Raw genomic sequence first — 21507 nt, forward strand, 5'->3', positions numbered from 1 at the left:
AAAGCATTGTTGTATTCATCAGCACTTTTTCATGGAGAGCAAAAATCTAAATTCTCACCTGTGTCAAAACAATTGGAAGTGAAAACAACACTTTCTTCCTGTGGTGTGAAATACAAAATACCTTCTATTTCAACAAATACTGAGTGAATGATTTTTCAATTTTAATTTGGTGTATTATAAAGTATCTTTCATACTTATATATTTTTACATAAACACTAGGAAAGGTTTAAATGATCCTGTTAGTGTTAATGAACTAATCATTAATTAGCAGTGATTTTGGCATTTTCATTGGGTCGCTATGAAATTATTATATAAGGTCATTTTTAAAAATATGTTGACCGACAAAATCCTTAAGGATTATAGGGAATGTATATATCCCATTCTGTTCATTGGTTTTAAAGAATAAGTTTCTACCTTGAGGGGCCTGAGATTGATAAATGCCTGGCAGTGACAAAGATAGTATTAAGAGAATTTATACAGGACAGAATTTTTGGGATGTACTAGATAATGATGTGAAATCTCAGCTGCACTTGGGTGGGCAGCTGTTCTCCACCTTGTTGTAATTTGGTCATTTTGGTAATCCTTCTAAAGGGGTCGTTGTGTACCTTCACATTCAGTCGTACTAGTATCAATGTCTTTCTGTGTCATTTTAGTGAGGCGGCAGCTGACTTGCTGCCATATTTACCACAATCCATCAGGCAACAGCCGCATTTGAAAAAGAGTTTATCTTCTTTACACCATTACTCCGCTTTATCAGGTGTAGCAACAACATATCAGTTTTATTTTCGATCTGGATTAGAAGGCCTTCATTTGCAAACTGCACTTGGAATGCCTCCAGAACGTGCAAATACATTACCGCCTCCTCCTTGTCCGCAGTTTAGTCAGACCTGGCTCGTCATTTTCAAAGTTTCCAGAAACTTCTCAGAGGCACAAAGCTTCTCAGACTGTCTCTGAAGCCCAGTGCAAAATCTGTGCCCGTTTTCCTCTGAGTGACCCATCACATGGCCCTCCCACTTTAGCACACCTTCCTGAAGATTACAGCACTCAATAACTGTCCATGCCTTACGTTATTTTTATAATATTCCTTTTTATAACAGAAAACCATGCCATACTGTATTTTCTGTCCTGTTCTTTTGTTGCAAAGCATATTTATGGTGATTTGTGTAGTGTATTAGGTAGAGCCATGATATAAATATATACATATAATGGCACAGGAATCTTTTTCTATTATATTTAATTTTTTTCTATTATTTTTAATTATGCAAGAAGAGTTTTTCAATGTTTCTGCATTGTCTTTTACCTTACACTTGTCAATCTTTTTACACTGTAAGTGATTGACACAATAATAATAATAACAACAATAATAATAGATGATGATTATTATTATTACAGCACTCAATAGCTGATACAGTATAAGCCTTATGTTAGTTTTATCATATTCATTTTTATAACAGAAAACCATGCAGTACTGTATTTTCTGTCCTGTTCTTTTGTTACTAAGTTAGCACATTTGTAAACATTTAGCTGCCACAGGTTTGAATGCATGTGCAATGATGACAGAAGTAGTATTCAATAGCTACTCATATCATTGAGCGTTTGTAGTTGCTCAGCGTGCATGCTCAGCCTTTTTTCTTAGTTGCATGCAAGACAAAAATCTATTCAAATCGTCCGAGTAATTTTCTAATGTTACCTAATAAGGAATTCCTGTTATACAGTCATTGACAATACATGCAATTTAATTGACCTGCAATAAACATTTTGTCCATATAATGTGTGACATAACATCCTTAAATACTTTCCAAACATTATTGAACAATGTGATTAATGAATTCTCTTGGAAAATCCAGTCCTACTTGGTGGTTTTGCTATATCATGCATTTGCAACACTATTACTTTTTCAAAATCCTAGCCCTACTAAAACCAACTGCTGTTTGCATTTAGAAACATTCCATAAGCACAATTTAGAGTCTGAATAATTAAAACACTACGTGAACATTATCAAGAATACTTCTGGAAATTGATCTCTTTTCCATGACATCCAATTTAAAAGTCCCTAAAAAGAGAATTCATGGGCATGTATTAGTAATAGGTATATCTAGTAAGTTTGTCTGCATCTTTCAAATTTATTTCATATTACTTGACATTGCAGATATTTTATTGTCTCCAATTAAAATTAAAATAAAACAAGGTTCAAAATAACCTCATCTTTTACTTTGAAGATCACATGACATGACTAGGACCAAGTGCATAATGCTTTTAGTTAAAACTACAAAGAAAATTCAATTGACCATTTACAGAATACATAATCTAATCTTTCTCCCCAAGGTTTCATGTGAAACAAGCAAAAATATCTTTCATGCTTTAGCACTCTGTGACCTTTTAAACATGTACCTTATTAAAAAAATGTTACAATTACCATTTCAAAACTTCTGAAGAATAGAAGCCACATCAGCTACAAACTGCAGTTTGTCCCATTTCTATATTTTGCAGATAAGGCCCATTTTTCAGTACAAAACAAACTTTCCAACAAACAAGCTATGCCTGTTTTTCCATTCTTCTCAATAAAAGACACAGGTGCATGTGCCTCTATACACAATGTATACATAACCATGTATACACCTTCACACACACACTGTGTCTCACTTTCCAATGTGTACTTCCACGACATTTTAGGAGTTTTTGAAGTGATGGTAGTACCGTTTGGCATCACAGGTTTGTGTGCAAAGGCTTCACCGGTCTAAAACCCAGGCAGGTAAAATTTTGTGTCAAAATGTATTATTTAGGACACCTATTTATCAAAGCTGAGAAGTGTTTTTTTATAAACATACATTATCTGCTGTGCTATATTCCTGTGGTGTCACAGACACTAATCATCACAGTGGCCTACCTAAAATTAATTCAGTAATTAAATTACTTGGTAATTTACCTGATGTTAATATAGGTCAAGCCTGGTGCTGCTGGTAATGAGGGTCTGCGAAATACCACATTCAACAAAATTATTTATAAAGATTCTATGCAATTTTAACCCTTTATTTGAACTATAGCTAGTTATTTCTCAAATGCATTTTCACAAGTTGGTTTCACAAGTTTCACAGTTAGATGCCCAGGACAGATTAATTCATTTTAAGTTTTTAGCATTTTAAGTTTAACATATTAATTGGAGTATTTGCCTGCCTTTAGTAGCTACAGTGTGATGTATCTTGTGTTGACACCTGTCTGGTGTTCAACTTCAGCGTCAGGGCAAAATTTCCTAAAACTCGTATCAAAATCTGGGAACTGCGGCAAAGTCCTCTTCTGAAGATCTCCAGCCTGCATTTTAGGAACCTAAAAGACTGCAAGGTAGCAACCACAGATCCACAATGATTGGTATAGAAACCAAAGATGGCCGAACCTGGTTGTAAATACAGCACTGTAAGTCCTGTACAAACTGTCGGCCAACAACTTTAGTCTGGAGTGCAGGGTTAATTTATCAGCCTTGAGACTGCAGGTTCAAGTCTCAGGCTGTGCCACATGACAAAGGAGTGTAGCAGGAAAGTCCCCTTCTGTTGGATGAGCACCTCCATGAATTAGATCCCATGTGATGACTATGCTCTGCTGGTTCCACACCTTCTTAGTACTGTGCAAAAAGGCAAACGGCTTATTTTGGAACATTTCTGTATATCTCTATTCATATCAGGTTAGTGTACAAGTACTGAATTACTGAAGAGGGTCTGAAGTCTAGCTCAACATAATTCAAGTGAGAAACAAAAAGGGTTAATAATTCTAAATATACAGTATACAATGCTGTGTATATAATGTATATGAAATAATCTTTTACCAAGCAGTAAAATTAAAATGTTAAAAAAGTTACATTTACTGACCTGAGAGTTAGCTTTTGAGAAAGATCAATCAATTTTGAAAAAATATTACTACTACAACAATCTTTATCATACTTAGAAGAATTTATTGGAGAGCTGCTTCCAATCAGATTACTTATACAGTATGTATAAGAATTTAATGCATCTTTGAACCAAAAGCATATGTAGTAAATAACCAAAATAGTCTTGATGTCCTGCAGAAGAAATAACAAGTGACCTGGGTCTACCAAGTGTTATTGTTTATAACAGTTGGTAGATAACAGTTAACTTACAGTACAAGGTGTTTCTCCTCAGACTATATATACTGTATATATTAACTAAATTAGCACAATCAATGTTTTGGGTTTCACTCAATAACTGAAGACATTACAAAACTCATCTGTACATTTTATCAGATCACACTGATGTATCAGTTTAAGCCCAATCAAATTAATTTTGATTCAAAAAGTGTAGTGCTTATATGCATATACATATCTATGTATTCATACAGATAAGGACTTCATTTCAATGTGCAATTACAGCAAAGCTATAAAAGACCTGCCTCATTTCTTGGCAGAGTAACAAAAAACTAATTTAAATTGTCACAGAAAAGTAATTTAGTAAGTAAAATAAAATATGGTGACTAAATGTCATTTGATGAAAGCAATAATGAATAGGGTGTTGGAATATAACTGAATGACAAGCACTGCTAAAGTCAAATATAGGCCTTACCACTTTTGCATATTTATTTATAAGATTACCTTCCTTTTAAGTTTTAAGTATCACTGAAGGCAAGAACTGCAGAAAAAGAAACAAACACAGGCAGACAAAAGCAGAATATGACATTCACTATCAGAAGGTGAATGCCTGTGACCCTATATGTCAACAACTACAAATTATTTGTTCATGTCCTTAATGTCCAGAACCACTGTTATTGTTAATACCTGGGCATTCTTCCCAAAGTGAAATTATGTTAAGGATGTCCTTCCTGAACAAAAAAACTGAAGTCATGGTAAAGTTTCTTTAAATGCACAATCCTCATTTCCTGAAGCACCTCGGGATGCAAAGCAGCATTCTGGAACAAGTAAAGGTTAATTCTATGCTGAAAAGCAGAAGGATGAAACAATGTTCAGGTCTGAAGAAGGCTTAGCAGCTGAAATTTTGCTCCTTTTTGGGGGGTATCTGCATTTAAAGGAGGTACCTATGTTTGTCAAAAGAGCATTACTAACACATGAATCAGGCATGAAAATATATCTCCTTCATAACCACTATACAACACATTATAACAATACGTATAGTACTTTACGACAATTTGTGGAAATGACATTATTGCCATACGATCATTCATAACAGATCAAAACGAGACATACAGTACCCGCGTCCATATCTGAGAGCAGAACCCCAGAGAGAAATCAGGTGAAATTTATAGATTTGAAAACATTAAAGACTCAAGCTCTAAAGGGTTTTTATGCAGTTTCTTTATGTAGTTTTAGAAGGTTGTCTAGTGTTTATGAAGGAATTCTGATTATGTTTTATTTAGCCTCATTCAAGTTAAATGTTACCAAGGTAACATCTGGTTTTGAAACTGACATTTCCTTAATCCATCAATAGATTTAAAACACACCTGCAAAAACAGGTGAAAACACCACTAGCATTTTAAGATCTTTTTTCCAAAAAAAAAGTTACTGAAATCAGAGAAAATCTTATTTTGTTGATATTTTACAAAGCTAGAAAACAGTCTTGTTTTCATGTACCCTGTATATCCTGAGTTATTTAAACTAAATTGGGAAACTGTATAAAATACTCGCAGGAAATTATGCTGAAACATACTGTATGATTTCTAAACAGAATCTTGAGTGACAGGTTTTTCCCCCCTGACAGTCAAAAGTTATGAAAGAGCAGCTACTTAAATTATGTTATTCTCTGCATCTGTCCAAACTGAAAAATGACATTTTTTATAGTCTGGATCTGATTCCCAAACTTTTTTATGAAAACTGCTGAACCCAAGACACTTCAGAAGTAGTACAAAATGTTTCACAAAGGAAAAAGATTTTAAAGTGTCCCTTACAAAAAGCATTGTCTTGTTGATAAAATACAATGCCAAATTTCTCACCTGAAATTTATTGTTGGATGAAAACTGCAATTTATGTATATAGAACTTTGAACTTCAATTATAAAGAATTAAGATGCTTAACCGCAACACGTTTATTTGCAAGGTCATGAAAGAGAAAGCTACATTTTTAAAGAGCTCTCTTTTGTGGTACTTTAAAATAAAATTAAACTTCAAATATCCGTTAACCCATGTAAACATTCTAAAAGCGTTTAGAATTCCTGATCAACATATTACATATCATCAAAAATATTCAGAGGAAAAATAAAGTTGCAATGTGTTAAAAACATTTATATTATGCAATGAATTATGCTATATACCATTTACAACCACTGATATTGTACAACATAAACATAAAGCTTATTCACATTATTTTTTTCCTACATCTAAAGTCACAGAATAGGACTTCCCCTCAACTTTAACTGGTTGTGCCTCTTTGCTGACCCCTACAATTAGTTAAATATAACAACCACTTAGCTTTACTCTAAATTTTAATGTTGGTTCATCTCAAGTAAAGACTTATCATCTAACTGTGAAGGGTGCTAAGTTTCGAAAATGTTAATGTAGTCAGAGTGCAGTCTGGTAACAGCCTTGTAGCTTTGTAATGGACTTTGGGAATAAAACTCCCATTTTTTTATGTTAATGTTTAAGGGGATATACATGACATGCCATATTATCAGGTATTATTTTTTATATATATATGTTTTACTGAACGTTTTTTTTTCTGGGTGCATCTCTGTCTTGCAGTGCTGGGGCCCTCGGTTCAATTCTGGACCTCTGGTGCTACCTGTGTGGAGTTTGTATGTTCTCCCCTCATTCACGTGGGTTTCCTCTGGCTGCTCTGTATTCCTCCAACAGTCTGAAGAACTACTGGCATGTTAATTGGCTTCTGAGAAAATTGGCCCCAGGTGTGAGTGCTGCGTGTTTGTGTCTGTGCGCCAGCTCTGGCAATCCATTCCAATGTGGACTCTGCCCTGCGCCTGTGGCTTGCCGGGACACACTCTGGCTCCCCTGTGACCCTGAACTGGATGAAGCAGTTAGAAAACACATGGACGCATCGCTTTTCTCTGCCACTCAGAAAAAGACAGCTGTGTTCCAGAAGAGCATTACTACAGTAATACTGTGCTTACCTTTCGGCGGAAGGAGCACGGCCGTTGCGTGACTTGTTGACTTGTGCGTATAGCGCTTCAATTTGCTGGGGGTCTTCTCGGGGACTTTGTGGTCTGTTGTGCAAGGAAAGATTGTGCCCGCTGTCCATTGATGATTCCAGTGAGCCAATACCAGCGTATGTGTGCTCTTCGTCAGATCCAAAAGTCCTGTTGATATCCTGGATTTCAGCATAGTCCCTCTCACGAGCTTGCCTCTCTCGGATTTCTCTGGTTTTTGCCTGAATTCTAGGGCAGAAAAAGGGAAAGACGGGAAAAAAAACAAGTTATATGCCGTGGCCATTTAAACTTTCAAGATTCAGATAACTCTTATTCAATCTTCACAGAAAAAAAAACTCGTCTTTCTAAACAGCAGGCATGACATTATTTTCACAATAATCAACAAATGGCTGTACAATTAAGAAACATGCCAAGTCTTTTGAGCCTCACATGCACAAACAGTGTACGAAATTCAGGCTGGAAGTCTTCGCGAATGTTTAATTTCCAGACTTTCATGACAAAAAGCTCATAAAAATGACCTTCCTGTAGGTGTCTTCACCTTCTAATGATCCTTTTACAGGCACAGGCAATTATAGATCTAGTTATCTTAAAGGATTGCAGGAGTTCAACTGTGCCACCGAAAATTCAGCTCATAACATATTCAGCTTCTTTAAAATTCACATGGTGGTATGAAAGTAAAACGAGTCAAGAAATACTGTCAATTCATGTCTAAGTACTATCCTAGAATCATGCTGAATGGTTGCCTTACTGTTTCACTCTGTCAAGGCCAGATATACTGTACAATAACTTGGTAAGTCTCTAGCTGAAAAACAAAGCATGTGAAGGCCTGGAGTGTTCTAGTGTTCTAAATAGGCATTCTGATTTAGTGAAAAGTCACTCCACAGAGCAAACCTCCCTCCCTCATCATCCATGTATAACAGTATAGTGTTTCTCCTCAATAATCCACTGTTTCAGAAGAATCCACAATATAATAAATATTGCAGAATATTAAATAAGCTTGGAGTCTAAAGCAATTCACAGTTCCAGTGCTGCAAAACATACAAATCCAGAAAAACAACTCCCGGATGTTTTTTTCAGGTTTCTAAATCCGAGAATGACAAGATAAGGATTAAAAATGTTATAGCACTACGCCACTGATGAAATTCTGCAAGTCAGGAGTGCTCGGATTGTAACTAAATGAGATTTAAAAAATCAAAAGGGGAAAGATTTCATGGTGCCTCCTGGCACAGCACTGTAAAGAAGTTTTCTTTTAATCTTCAACAGGCAAGAAAACTGCATTCTTCTTATTAGAAGAAAAATGTCATGAAAAATGATAGTTTGAAAAAAAACTAAATGTTGCTTAACATCATTTCATGCAAAGGTTTCCTGAATCTTTTACGTTGTTTACAAACAATGCTGCCTGAATACGTCTTCTGTAAAAAAAAACACTTTTAACTATCTTCGAAAAATATTTTACTCCCTTTGCAAAGCGGTATGAATCTCTGTAAACCTCCTTAGATGTTTTCATTTAAAACAACAAAAAACACTGTACAACACATGGCATTATTCAAACTTCAATGCACTGACAACAGAGCACCTCTTCCTGAAAAGAAGGATAAAGAATGGAGGAAAATTCCCTAGAGCACTTTGATTAAAAAAATATTTCTGACCTTATTCCAAGGCTCACCTCCCTTAACTCGGTCCACCTCTTTAATGCAAAGAGTTTCATACAATAGTTTCATTGAAGTGTTCTTGCACTTTTCAAGTTGGTTTGTATGAATAAGGTCTTTTTAAGACAATATTGTTATGGGAAGAAAGCAAGCAGATACCCCAGAATAAAAATATTGTCATCTCACAGGGATCACGGGTGCGGACAGAGTAGTGATGTCCTGCTGCTTGACCCTGTCCAGCAAAGCTCAACTCTTAGTAGTTCCAGATGCGTCCTGCTGCAAGAAGACACCTGATTTTACTTTTATGGTGCTCCCACAGGTCAACAAGTATCTTTGTTCTGGGGATTGTCTTTCCTTATATTCTCTCCAGCAGGGCTCAAGTCTGGCCTTCAGAACCTTGGCTTTCTTTCACTGAATCAAAGCAAGCTACTGAGGATTTCACAAGCTCTGCTTTAGCAAAACAATGTCTATCCATGCCAAATTTGTTATCTTAAAAATAATAAGTGTTCAATTTTGGCGTGTACAGCCATTTCTGTCTCTCTTTAAACAAGCACACTAAAAAAACAGGCACCTTATTACTGCCAAAGTGTTCCATAGAAAAAACAAACATCTGTTTTTGACTGGCAAATATCTAAACCAGAGGTAACCAAAATCCACAGACCAAACTCTCATTTTGCTCTCATTTCTCAAGTAGTTTAATTAATTTGATTTAATTTAATCTAATTGGCTTCTACTATAAAACAGATAAAAAACATGTGGGGTCAAAGAAAGCCAAAAACCTGATTAAGTTGTTACATTCTATCTATAGGCAAACCTATCTTATGCAAATCTAAGTCAAAAGAAGCCAGCAGTGTGATGTGTTTTGTGGACGTGTTTTACGTAGGGCTAAAATTCAGCCCCCGTGATTTCTTCCCCATCAGAAAATTGCAACAAACAAAAAAAATGCATCACTAATATTACCAATATTAATTCCATCCATTTTGTGACCAAAAACGTCTGAACAAAAACATATTTAGATGATTTCTAACAGAAAATAAATGTGTACAACATATTAAAGTCATCAATAGTTGAGATAGTTTTTTTTTTTTTAATCTGGCATTTTCTTAGACTTAAAGTTAAATTTAAGTGCACAACAAATCAAAAATATAAAAGCATTGGCACAGAAGTGGAAGTCATTTAGTAAGATAATACAAAAATGAATCTAATGATTCTATACTACTGTATTCAGCATACCATGATTAACTTTGATTTTTAAATTATAAATAACATTTTAAATCAATCAAATTTGTTCAAAAGGCCCAGATAACATCTTTAAGAAAATATACTAAGCACCATAAATTGTTCAAGTAAGGTAGTCCACATTGAGAAACCATACAGAATGCCTTTCAGGTTAGCTGAGTGTCCTAAGAGCACACAGTTGGTATGAATTACAGAAAAAAATATTTGTTTATTTTAATTAACTTGCCATTTCACAATGCTAAGGGTATCTTAACCAATAATAGCTTAAAACAATGCAACAACACTGTATTTAGATGGACAATAAGATCTGAAATGTTTAAACCTGCCCTACTATTATTAATTTCTGCCATTGAAAAGTTCTGTATGGGTTTAACCAAGTATCAATAACTATTACACAATCAAAAAAGTTGAATGAAAGTAATATGTAATTACAGATTAAGAACAACTCATTACAATAATTTTGAACAAGTACTTCTTTAATTCCATTTGGGAAGCAAATTATTTTTCAATCCTGTGTGCAGGGAATCAAATTAAATCCCAAAACAATGTGAATATACTGTACAAGTTTGCTAGTACAGTATATGGGCTTTAAACAGGGTTATAAAAACATCAAATGATTACAACAGTGAAGATATAATAATGGCAGGCATTACTTTTGATTAGTGACTATACGGTACATGCTCATATTTCTTCTTTGAAATTTGTTAGAATACCAATAGTGGACACTTCAAGAGTTTGAATTACATTTGAAACTAGTTAATATTTAACCAACCATTCTTCTATTTTCTAACCACTTTATCCAATTTAATTTAGAGCCGGAACCTATGAACCAACCGGCACAAGACAGGATACATACTGAACGGGAGACAGGTCCATTACAGGGCAGACACACAGACACACTGGGGGCTCCTTTCCTAGGAGCCAGTTAATCTGGACTTGGAGAGAACATACAAACTCTAATTATGATTAAGATTTTATGTGACTTTGATACGACTGTACCAGGCAGAAATGTGTAACATGCTTTGTTTGACACTAAGTTGACCAACATGCCACTGACATTTAGGATTTCAATAGCCTTTGTCATATCATTGTTATCTAGATCAATATTGACATACAGTATGCAGTCTTAATCACAAACCGCTATAATCAACTTGTTTTATTAAAAGAAGAGTTTCTCCAAAATTTCTTCTCTCTATCACTTCTGTATTTCAGCATATTGTATGTTAGGCACAGAGAAATCCTTTAATTTTGTCAGAGTTATGGAATCCTATGCTTAAATTCAATTTCAATTTCCTCAGAGTTCCATAATGTACCATATTGATCTCTTGACTTATGTATTTCAGGCAAATGTTTAGAAAATGGATGATAAATGTCATATTTAACCAAAAATGCTAAGTATTTGTACTGATTAAAAACTATGTGCAAATGAAGGTCACATCTTTGGCAGTAAGGCACCTTAATATCAACAAGCTTGAGAAATTACAAATAAGAAAAGTGAGTCAATGAAATGTTAAGTACAGTACATCACAGATGTAAGAGTTTATTTCATTTACAAAGTATAGAACTTCACACAGAGATAAAAAATGTATTGTTTGCCACAGGTTCTGTCACCTAGAGACAAAAGGCGAAGGTAAGAGAGTAATTTTCCATTCTCAGTAATAACTTTACCAGTTGAGAAGGAAACTACAACACACCAAAGTTTAGACTGAGTTAGCGTGTTATCATTTACATACAGCAGGTTATCTGTGACACCTAGACTGTGACATGCACAATCCATATTTAGGCTCCATAAATTTTCAACTGGTTCAGCAGTTTAGCAGCTGTTTTTAAAAATTAGTTATCTAAAATTGGTGTTAATATGAAGTAGCATTCTGCTGAAAAAGACTACATCTTCACATAATACACAGCCTTTTTGTTAAACAGCTCCTTTCCAGTTTTATACCCGTCTTATTGCAAACAAAATATCTACATATCCTAAATAACATATGCTTAAAAAATCTGCATTTATTGCTAATTAAAAGTACCACCAGAGGAGTCTTGTCATTTCAAGCAATATTAGAAAAAAGTAAAATATTAGCATAAAGGACACCGAATTTTGTTTTCCCAAATGCATTCTAAGTAAATAAAAAACCTTACTTAGTGACTTTAATGCCAGAAGCTAATTAAAAATGAAATTCCAAGCCTCTCCGTGCAGGATTTGGCACTGTTCATCTAATTAAAAAGAGGCGGTATAATTAAGAGGAAAACATAAAGACACTGTTAATCATGTAACACTTTTATTCATTAGTAGACGATCTGAAGAATGAAGGCAATAATGCACCAATGTCACTAAACTGAGTGGAGCTCAGAATCATTCTCTGCTCCAGACATATGGCTGCTGTGGCCTCAAGCTATTCTTCAACAGGATGCTCTTTGTAAGACACTTTACCTTTGGGGATTCAATATCCACGGTAAAGCTGTAATTACTGCCCAGGACCATTCTTCCCAAGCTATGAGGGGGTCACTGAGAAGTCACAGGATCCAAAATGCTAAGCTTACACAAAGTGTGCAGGAATTTCACACTTCACTATGGACAGTGTGATCTATGTTAATAGAAAATAGGCCAGGAGAGGAAAAATAATCATCACTCAAGTGTTCCCTGTTAACCTCTAGTTTAAACAATGCTTGAGACCGGCACTTCCTTTTGGTTACGGCACTCTGAGCATGTTCAGAAGGGCTTTTATGCAGAAGGAGGGAAATTAAAGGTCACACGAGTACCATCAGGAACTAGGATTTTAAAATTGACAGTGTCACTGGACTTGAAGCAAAGATCGCCAGCAAACTTTTTACCATCCTGGAGGTAGAGAAGTGCTGAGTTTCTCATTGTACTTATGTTTATTTCCTTGTGTGCTTTCTGAATTACAAGTCCTTATCTTTTATTCAAAGCAGTTTATTTTCATTTCTGAACAGCACAGATACTAGTTGTTAAAATAAGTTACCAGCCCTACGAGTGGACATTCTTCAAGATACTGCCAACTTTCGGATGCAGTATATCCAATATCTAAACTGTATTCTGGAAAGTCCTTTCAATGATAAATTGTTTAGCAGCACCATCTGTGTTACGTGAAAGGACAAAATTTGTTTTGGTTCTTACTGAATGTGTTGGTAAGTGTCAAAACCTATTCATCATTCCTAACCCCCCCCCCATTCCAAAACAGATCTGGCAATAAAGCAACAAGAAACAAAACTGCAGAAAGAATAGAGAGAATTTTAGTTTTCCATGAAGCATTATATCTTGAAATCCATCTCTATTTGCAATAATTGGCAACTGTATTGCAACTTTGAATGGTATGTAAAGTAGTAATACATCTATAAAATAAAGTTTGCAGCCTTGACAGATTGCACTTTACAATTATTTACTCAAAACATAGCTTAGCAAACCAATGATGCGGAATATTACATTTTAGATTCATTACTGAAAACTCGATCTTAATATATTTCATTATATAGCACAGCGTTTCCTTGCATTGTTCAATATCAAACTAGGTTATTAAATATATCTATTTCATAAAATTTAATGGGCCACATGGTTTGCAAATAAACAGACTAAACCTTTTATCATTTGATCAGGGGAAAATTGCTCCATTTACAATTATACTTTTTCCATTATAATATGATCCTGAAATTTGAAGGCACCTTCACTAGATTATGCAATATACTTTTGTCAAAAGCCAATGTAATAATTTACTTCAACTCATACAGTACATAAAGTAAAATTAGGATTTAATCTGCTGCATGCTACCAACATAATTACAACCAAATATATAATCATCTTTAATGATTGCTGCCTTTATTCTTCAAGCTAAAACATCTAATGACATAAAATACATTTAGAAGAACTCTGTCTTATACAATGAAATAGGATATTCTGCAATAACAGTATTCGGATAAAAGTGTTTCCTAATTGGATTTTGAGGTAAAATATTAATTTTTGTGGAAAAATACATAAATAATCGTTACTATTACAGACAGTAGCTAATTAAAACATGAAAAGGTTACAAATGAAAGTAGGCCGTTTGGTTGTAAATTTAGATGCAAATTTCCATGGATCAGGGCACAATAAGGGCTACATCAATTACCATACTAAAACATTCATTAGTATAACACAAAGAAAGAAAAAAGTTGTAAGGAATCAGAAGGAACTAAAAACAGTAGAAGCAAACACTAAGTATTTCTATTTTTAGGAGAGGAAAAGCCAGCAATCCGGGGTCGTAAAAGGCTGATTAGTGACTTGGTGGTGCCAAAAAGATAAGTAGAAGAATGCAAGAGGACTCTCTTTTTTCTGTAACAAGCTTTTACTGCATTGCAAGTAAATAAGGGAATTTGTCAAAAGCATTTTACTAAAGAATTTGTAATCAGATTCAAGTTAATAATATACAAGATGATGAAAATGATCAGTTATGGAAACAATAGAGCTAAAACAAAAGAGTAGTTACAAATGATGGGATTTTAATAGAGACTGACATTTTCAAAAAGAAAGGTCTTGTTTAACTTGCTGTAATTCTTTGACCAATGAACACAGTCATTAGATAAAACTGAAGCATGTGCCATGATATATTTAGATTACTGGAAAGCTTTTGAGGCCCCCCGTAAAAACTTTAGTTCCCAAATTAAAAGCTACAGGAATTCAAGGTTATGTATGAACATAGATCAGGAAACAGTGTTTTATCTTAATGGGCATAGCCTCTAACTGGGCAGATATGAGTAGGGGTGTGCCACAGGGATTTTTTGTTAGGTTAAATGCTCTTCCTGATTAATATTGAAGATTTCAATTTTTGTACAAGTAGCAAACTAGCTAACATTACAGAAGCAACTGCAAGTGGCAAATGAAAATTAACATTGATAAGCACAAAACGATCCATACTGAAAGCAGGAACATACAGTACACTATACAGTCCTAAACTGCAGGAAGGATGGAAGGGATTCAGGTATTTATGTAGTTACAGTACTTTAATATCCATATCAATACAGTGTGGGGAATCAATATAAAAGCAAATAGAAAGAGAGAAAATTAAATGGGGGAATATATGCTTAAGCTTTAATCCGTTAAGACCTCATTTAAAATACTGTGTTCGGTTTGGTCACCATGTGACAAAAATGACAGACTTAGAGAGTTCACAGAAGAGAGGCAAGAAATATTCCCAGTCTCAGGGGATTGTTATACACAGACAGCTTAAGGAAGCTAAATCTCTTCAGTCTAGAATAGAAGGCACTGAGACAAGACTTGATCCAGGTATATACAATCCTAAAAGGAATGCAGAAGGGTCAACATGGGGAACTGTTTAACACTCAATAGTGAAACAAGGACACTAGGTCAAAAGTGGACATGAAAATGGAATTTATGTATATGGAGTATGGAGTATGAAATGCTTCTTTCCAAAAACAAGTTCTGGGTGTCTGGAAGAGGCTTCTCAGCCAAGTGGTTGAAGACCAAACACTGCCACTCCACACAATGACTGGACGAAATTATACTCTTGTTTGTTCTTATGTTTTTATGATGCATTTGTACATTTTTAATTAAATTGTCACATTGTGACACGAAACAAGCACCGCAAGGCCAATTCACAGCATCACAGTGGACACACCACCGATACACACTGTCATTTCTCTTTGTTACATTATGGTGATAGAAGCATTCTATGGCGATAGAAGCATTATGATCAACAATACAGTTTGTGTATTCCTTGTGCTCAATATATATACACAGACATAGGGTTAAACAAACGAGTAAAGCAAATCTATTTTATTTAGAAAAAAAGACAGATTAAGAAAAGAAACAAAAAGAACAGATTTAATATACAGTATTCCTGAATGTTCTGCACTGCATCTGAACTGTCACTTGGAAAATTATTTGTTTTTCTGTAATCCCTACATCACTTGAAAATGAATTAGTTGCTGCGTCTGACTGAAACTTTTAAAATCTCGTTTTAAGCTTGAGATACCATATCTCAAGCTTATAAAACCATATAAAATATCTGGGTTACAATGAAAGGAGACTGTTTCTTTAGACATACTAAATATTGGTTTATAAAGTGTTTGGGTTCTGCGTACACCTATTTCTCTCTAAAACTTCAAAGAAGCAAGAGGTCTACTGTCCTGAAACATGTTTCCAAGTACAACATGTAAAATCCGCTTACCTTCTACCATAAATCTCTGTGATTTTCAGGTAATGATGGGGTATTAAAATTAAACTGCCTAACCTCTTGACTGACTTCCCTTTCAGAAAACTAAAAGCACCTGTCAAAATGTCCTTTCAGATTAATTCTAAAACATATCATTAGAGTGCTGCATTCTGGCAGTGGCCCATCCCAGGGTTTTGATACTTTTCACAGGAATGCATTTGCTTTTCAAAGGCACAGCACTTATCAAATCTGACGATGTAGAATTTCATAATGGTATTAAGATGAACTTGTGCCTTTCAGTTTTCCCTAATCAATCCGTATGTTTGCCTTTCGAGTTGCCCTGTTCTAAGTATATTACTATTAAATTTGTATTAAGATGTATAATAACTTTATAAAATTATGATAATAATTGATTTTTTTTTCCAAACGGATAGCCTTGTTGTTCTGTGAACCCTAAGGATTTGTATTCCAGCGCATGTTCATTATTACAGGGCCAATTTCCCAGAAGACTAACATCATTAAAGACACAAAAATTCAAGTTGGATCGAAAGCTGGGATGTCCCTGCAGTTCTCATTTACAATGCAGAAGAGACAGGGTAAAAGACATCCAGAATGGAAACAAATGACACAAGAAATGCATTTTTGCATTTTCAAAGCAAGAGGAAATCCAGACAAATATGCAATAAACTGTTTATGGAAAGTTTTTTTTTCCTGTTTTGTTTTTGATAAACAAAATAGTTAAAAACACAAAGGAGTTGGTTTCCAAAACATCTTTGGCTCTGAGGTAAAACGGCAGTGTATTCTACAATAGGGCAAGTGCAGCCTTACTTTGATGCACTGCAACAAAAAGGGAATTTTACACATCTGAGCTTAAGATTACAGGACACATACTACCATTCCTTTCACCCTCTTCCTTCTGCATTATGAAGATTATGGTTCTGAGGTTCTGGGGAGTCATGGCATTGGAAATTGAAACACACATCTAGTAGTGTTCTTCTTAGCCTGATTTTTTAGCTTTTAAACTGTCAATCTGGCAAAGGCTACTGCAGTGCGACAAGTTTATATACTTACTGCTACCCCCCCAGAAACCATAAATGAAGTGAAATATGAAAGAGACAGTTTATCCCAGCAGGGAGACTCTGTAAAGAGCAGCTGTATCTACTTGGACTCAAATTCATGTTTCGTATTTCCGTACTGAGATAAGAAGTGCCATCCTTTGGTTGAGCCATTTAACGTAACATTAGTGTGTCTATGACTACAGTGCTTAGGTCATTAAAGATGCCATAGTCCTGTTTGTAAGAGTAGGGATGTTAACTGCTCTGAGTTTGCAAAACCTGGCCTATATAAAGTCAGCAGGTGATGCAGTTTCTTATTTCTGCCTGCTAGCGTAGTTGGGCTGCACAACAGTAATGCACATGCGTCAAACACAGGTGGGGGCTGTACTTCAGTTTAGGATTAAGAGTCCCTTCATATATTGTGGGTAAAGGGATGGGGATCCTTTGGGGTGAAAAATGCTATCATAACCATTGCATTACATTGCTGTAGTCATAGCTGATGTCTGACTAGCTCACAGAGCATGAGATGGCAGTTAGACCAACAAATCACTATACTAGCTAAACCTCTTAAGTGCATAACCCATTTATTCACACAATTATAAAGGCTTAAGTCCTTTCTAAATTTACACAGAGGTGTGGTTTGTTACCCAAAACAAACTGTTTGAAAGGCAGTGATTAACAGTTCTATTTCATATACCACAGACACTGAGTCTTTACTTTATCACATACTTTATTGAACTTAGACTAAATTGGAAACCACAGATTTTCAGCAGTGCACTGCATATCACACAAAGCTTTTTCTTCAAAAATGAAAAGGAAATGATCAAATAAACATTATTGTGGTACTTCTCTACAGCACGTTTACAGCTTCCTGAAAAACAAATATTTTTGCGCCTTAAAGGAATGTTGTGCTTATTTTACATCAATATTATCTTTTGGTCAAGTCTCTTAGTGAAACAACTTTCATGTTCTGCACACAAAAAAAGTAATTAGTTTGCTTTTCTTACTACCACCCTCGCTTTAAAGCTTTATCTAAATGAAAATCACTTTTAAATTGCAGTGTTAATGCTAACTTCAGTGCAGGAATGTTGTGGGCATACCCGTATGCATTAGGTCTAATGCAGGCCATCTATCAACAAAATAGTCTCTGACAGTTCAGCAGGGACATACACACACTTAAATGAGGTACAGGAAATTTAATGAAATTTTGTCTTACAGAACTGAATACACTTAATATACAATAAAGAGGGGCCCATTGCATTTTTCAAGTCCCTAAAAAATGAGTAGCTCAAAGAAAAATGTAAACAAATGATGTTTACAAAAGAAAAATGTAAACATGAAAACTGACTTGAACAATAATTAAATATAGCTGTTGTATAGCAAAAAGACAAAAAATAAAGAATGTACTGTTATGTCTTATAAAGTAGAAGGTTTTAATTTTGATTATCCACAAATAATTTGGATAACTGTTAAGATAACTCAAAACGTGTTAATTTGAAAACAACACAAAAAGAAAAGTATCACACAGCTTTTTTTAATACTAACAGTTTTACTTGTGTCAAGTCTAAAATAAAACTCATCTATAACAATAATACTCAGTAGTGATGGAGAACATTAAAAACATCCTACGAAATGTCTATTTTTAAAAAAAACCTTGGCCTATAACAGAACATCTGTTAAGCCCCTTTTTATGAAAAGGAAAGTATGAAGGCAACGAGTGTCAAGTACCATTGGAGACATCAAGGTCTGGACAATAGAAAGAAAATGCGTTTTTTAGATAAGCATTAAATGTTTGCTAAAGCCTTGACACTGACAATTCCAAGAGAATTTGAGTGGCTTCCCAGAATTTCCAAAAGAGAATGCCAAGACCCATTCACTTAATTATAAAACAAAATATGCTCCAGCTTTCCAGCAGCATCAGGGCCTCCTGACACTTCATTAAAGTGGTTACCAGAACGCGGAACACTCACCTCTCCTGTTCCAGTTTCATTCGGAATGTTTCCTCCTCGGATGCCTGCATGTCTTCCATTTTCGACTTGCTTGAACTCTTGCGCTCAATTTTGTCTCCCACCCTCTCATCCTTGCGATGCTTGCCAAACCTGGAATATCGGTTAAGGAAAGTTTTAGGGCTTGAAGAATGTTTCATCTACATGAAATACAGATTAGGGTGGCACAGTCAAAGAGCGGTCAGTGTTGCTGAATCACAGCTCTAGGGGCCTGGGTTCAGTTCTGGGTTGAAGTACATCTGTGTGGAGATTGCATGTTCTGCCCCTGGTCTATGTGGATTTTCCTTTGGTGCTCCAGTTACCTATAACCTTATAAGACATGCTAGGTTAACTGATGTCCCCATCTTGTGATTGGCAGGCATTATGTCAAGGACACAGTCCTGCCTTGTCCCCCACTATATGTGTCCAGGAAAGGCTCTGTTTAGTTTGCTGTAAACCATGCCAAGACTAAGCAGTTGACTGATAATCAATGGATAAAAAAGTGAAGCATAGCTAGAAGCCTTCTTAGATGTCCTTAGAGAAAATACCTGAAAGAAATTTAACAAAGTTTCGATAAAAGACCGACTTCTAACCAGCAACAAGGCCTAAACTCTAAGACAGTTTGAGATGTCATCACATAATTCTTTCCCAAAACTATAGCTGTATATAAAATATTTAATGATTTTTTCAAAGGATTGCAATCCTTTGATTAAGGCTTTTATAGACTAGCTGTCAGAGACACTTTTAATAAATCAGCTTAATATTCTCTAAAAGTTCAATAAAGACAACCTGTTTAACACTTTTTTCTTAGAGACAAAATAATAAACTATGGTATTTAAGCCCCCAGAGAAGATACTTACTTTTCAATCACAGATACAAACTTGTGATGAATCAAAGCTGTGCTGGAAAAGAAACCCACCACAAAAAGGCTCTTGCTATTTCCACCTTCATCTTCACACTTAAACTTTACATTTTAATGACAGCCTGACACTGAAATTGCATAAACTCCAAAGTACATTACAGAGTGAAAATAACACCAGACATGAAATGAAAATATATATCGAGCATGGTTAATTCATCACAAATCCTATCTCTCCATATCTGTCTATCATGATCTGTAAATTAACAGTGCTGTAGCCTCATTGAAAAATGTGTTAGAAAATGATGAAGCAGAAGAATGCCTCACAAGTTCCTTACTCCCTAATTTCTGATGCTCTCTCACCAAAACTGGCTAATGTAAATGGAATCACAAAGAAGTCAGTGTAGGCGTGACCCAAGATCAAGAATTACTGTGCTTTTCATAGGGCACAGTTTTCGGCACTGGTAGTCAGAAGGTTTCACTCTTTGTATTATAGTGCCTGGGTGTAGCTATGAGGATATACTGCATACTAATTCAGCGACAGGACATGTTACAATTTTATAACAAATTGAACATATTTCCTCTTGTAGAGCCATCTGTGCTGGGACTCTCCCTATATGTACAAATGAACAGTTTAGCACTCCTTAGGAGTGCTACAAAATGTCTAAGATTTTAGGTGGTGTGGTCCTGAGTACTGAAAAACTTCTACTGTAACATGACAATAATTAAATAAGTGGAAGCAAGAGTATTTAATATTAAAGAGGTGCAGTGAAGAAAACAGAATACCAAAAAAGCCAGTCTCTACTGATTTTGAGCAACATATTTGATCTAATTTGTGTATTTTTAAATGTATAAACTAAAAAAAAAATATTGGGCCAATCTCATTGTGCATGCTGAAGTCTCAAGTAAATGATCCGACTACAAAATGACTGAATTCTTCTGAGCTCCCAAGATATCTCATTAATATACAACAGAATAATGGCTTTCCACAGAACAACTATCTTTAGTGAGGTTTGTCCATACACTCAATCCACATGCCAAAATTAATACGTACCACATTCATTATGAAAATTACTATTTCATTTGTTGATAGGGCAATGGAAGCCATATAGTATTAGGATGTGCAACCTCCATCAATTTGAATTTGCTGCATAATCACTCCACTTGAATAATGTTTATTTTAGATTATTTTGGTGCTTAAAAGCTTGGCACTGAATTTTGAAAAACAAAATGAATCAGATATAAGGATTTAAGTATTTACTTGAGGCAGATTTTACTATTAAACAGGCTTTATTTAGGAAAAATGCTAATTCTTATTAGATATATAACAATTCAAGTTTAAATCATTCCTATTTAAAGCAAGCACACAACAGTGACCAGATTATTTCTTTCTGCTTACTGCTGTGAAGGGAAAAAGTAATCTCCATCTTTTCAAAGGATATTTTTC

The 21507-nt window shown here is 35.0% G+C and overlaps 1 protein-coding gene across 2 annotated transcripts in view; it reads right to left on the reverse strand.

Annotated features, from left to right (window-relative positions):
- LOC148832678 (partitioning defective 3 homolog) overlaps positions 1–21507 on the reverse strand; it is a 431574-nt gene that overhangs the window by 85904 nt on the left and 324163 nt on the right. For both annotated transcript variants that reach the window (XM_088918670.1, XM_088918669.1), the window contains 2 exons: positions 19187–19315; positions 7077–7340 (listed from right to left, as the gene is read on the reverse strand). In XM_088918670.1, coding sequence (XP_088774796.1) covers positions 7077–7340; positions 19187–19315 — 393 coding nt within the window. The remainder of the gene's footprint in view (positions 1–7076; positions 7341–19186; positions 19316–21507) is intronic.

Source organism: Atractosteus spatula, chromosome 6, assembly GCF_055471065.1.
Source record: "Atractosteus spatula isolate fAtrSpa1 chromosome 6, fAtrSpa1.hap1, whole genome shotgun sequence".
NCBI lineage: Eukaryota > Metazoa > Chordata > Actinopteri > Semionotiformes > Lepisosteidae > Atractosteus > Atractosteus spatula.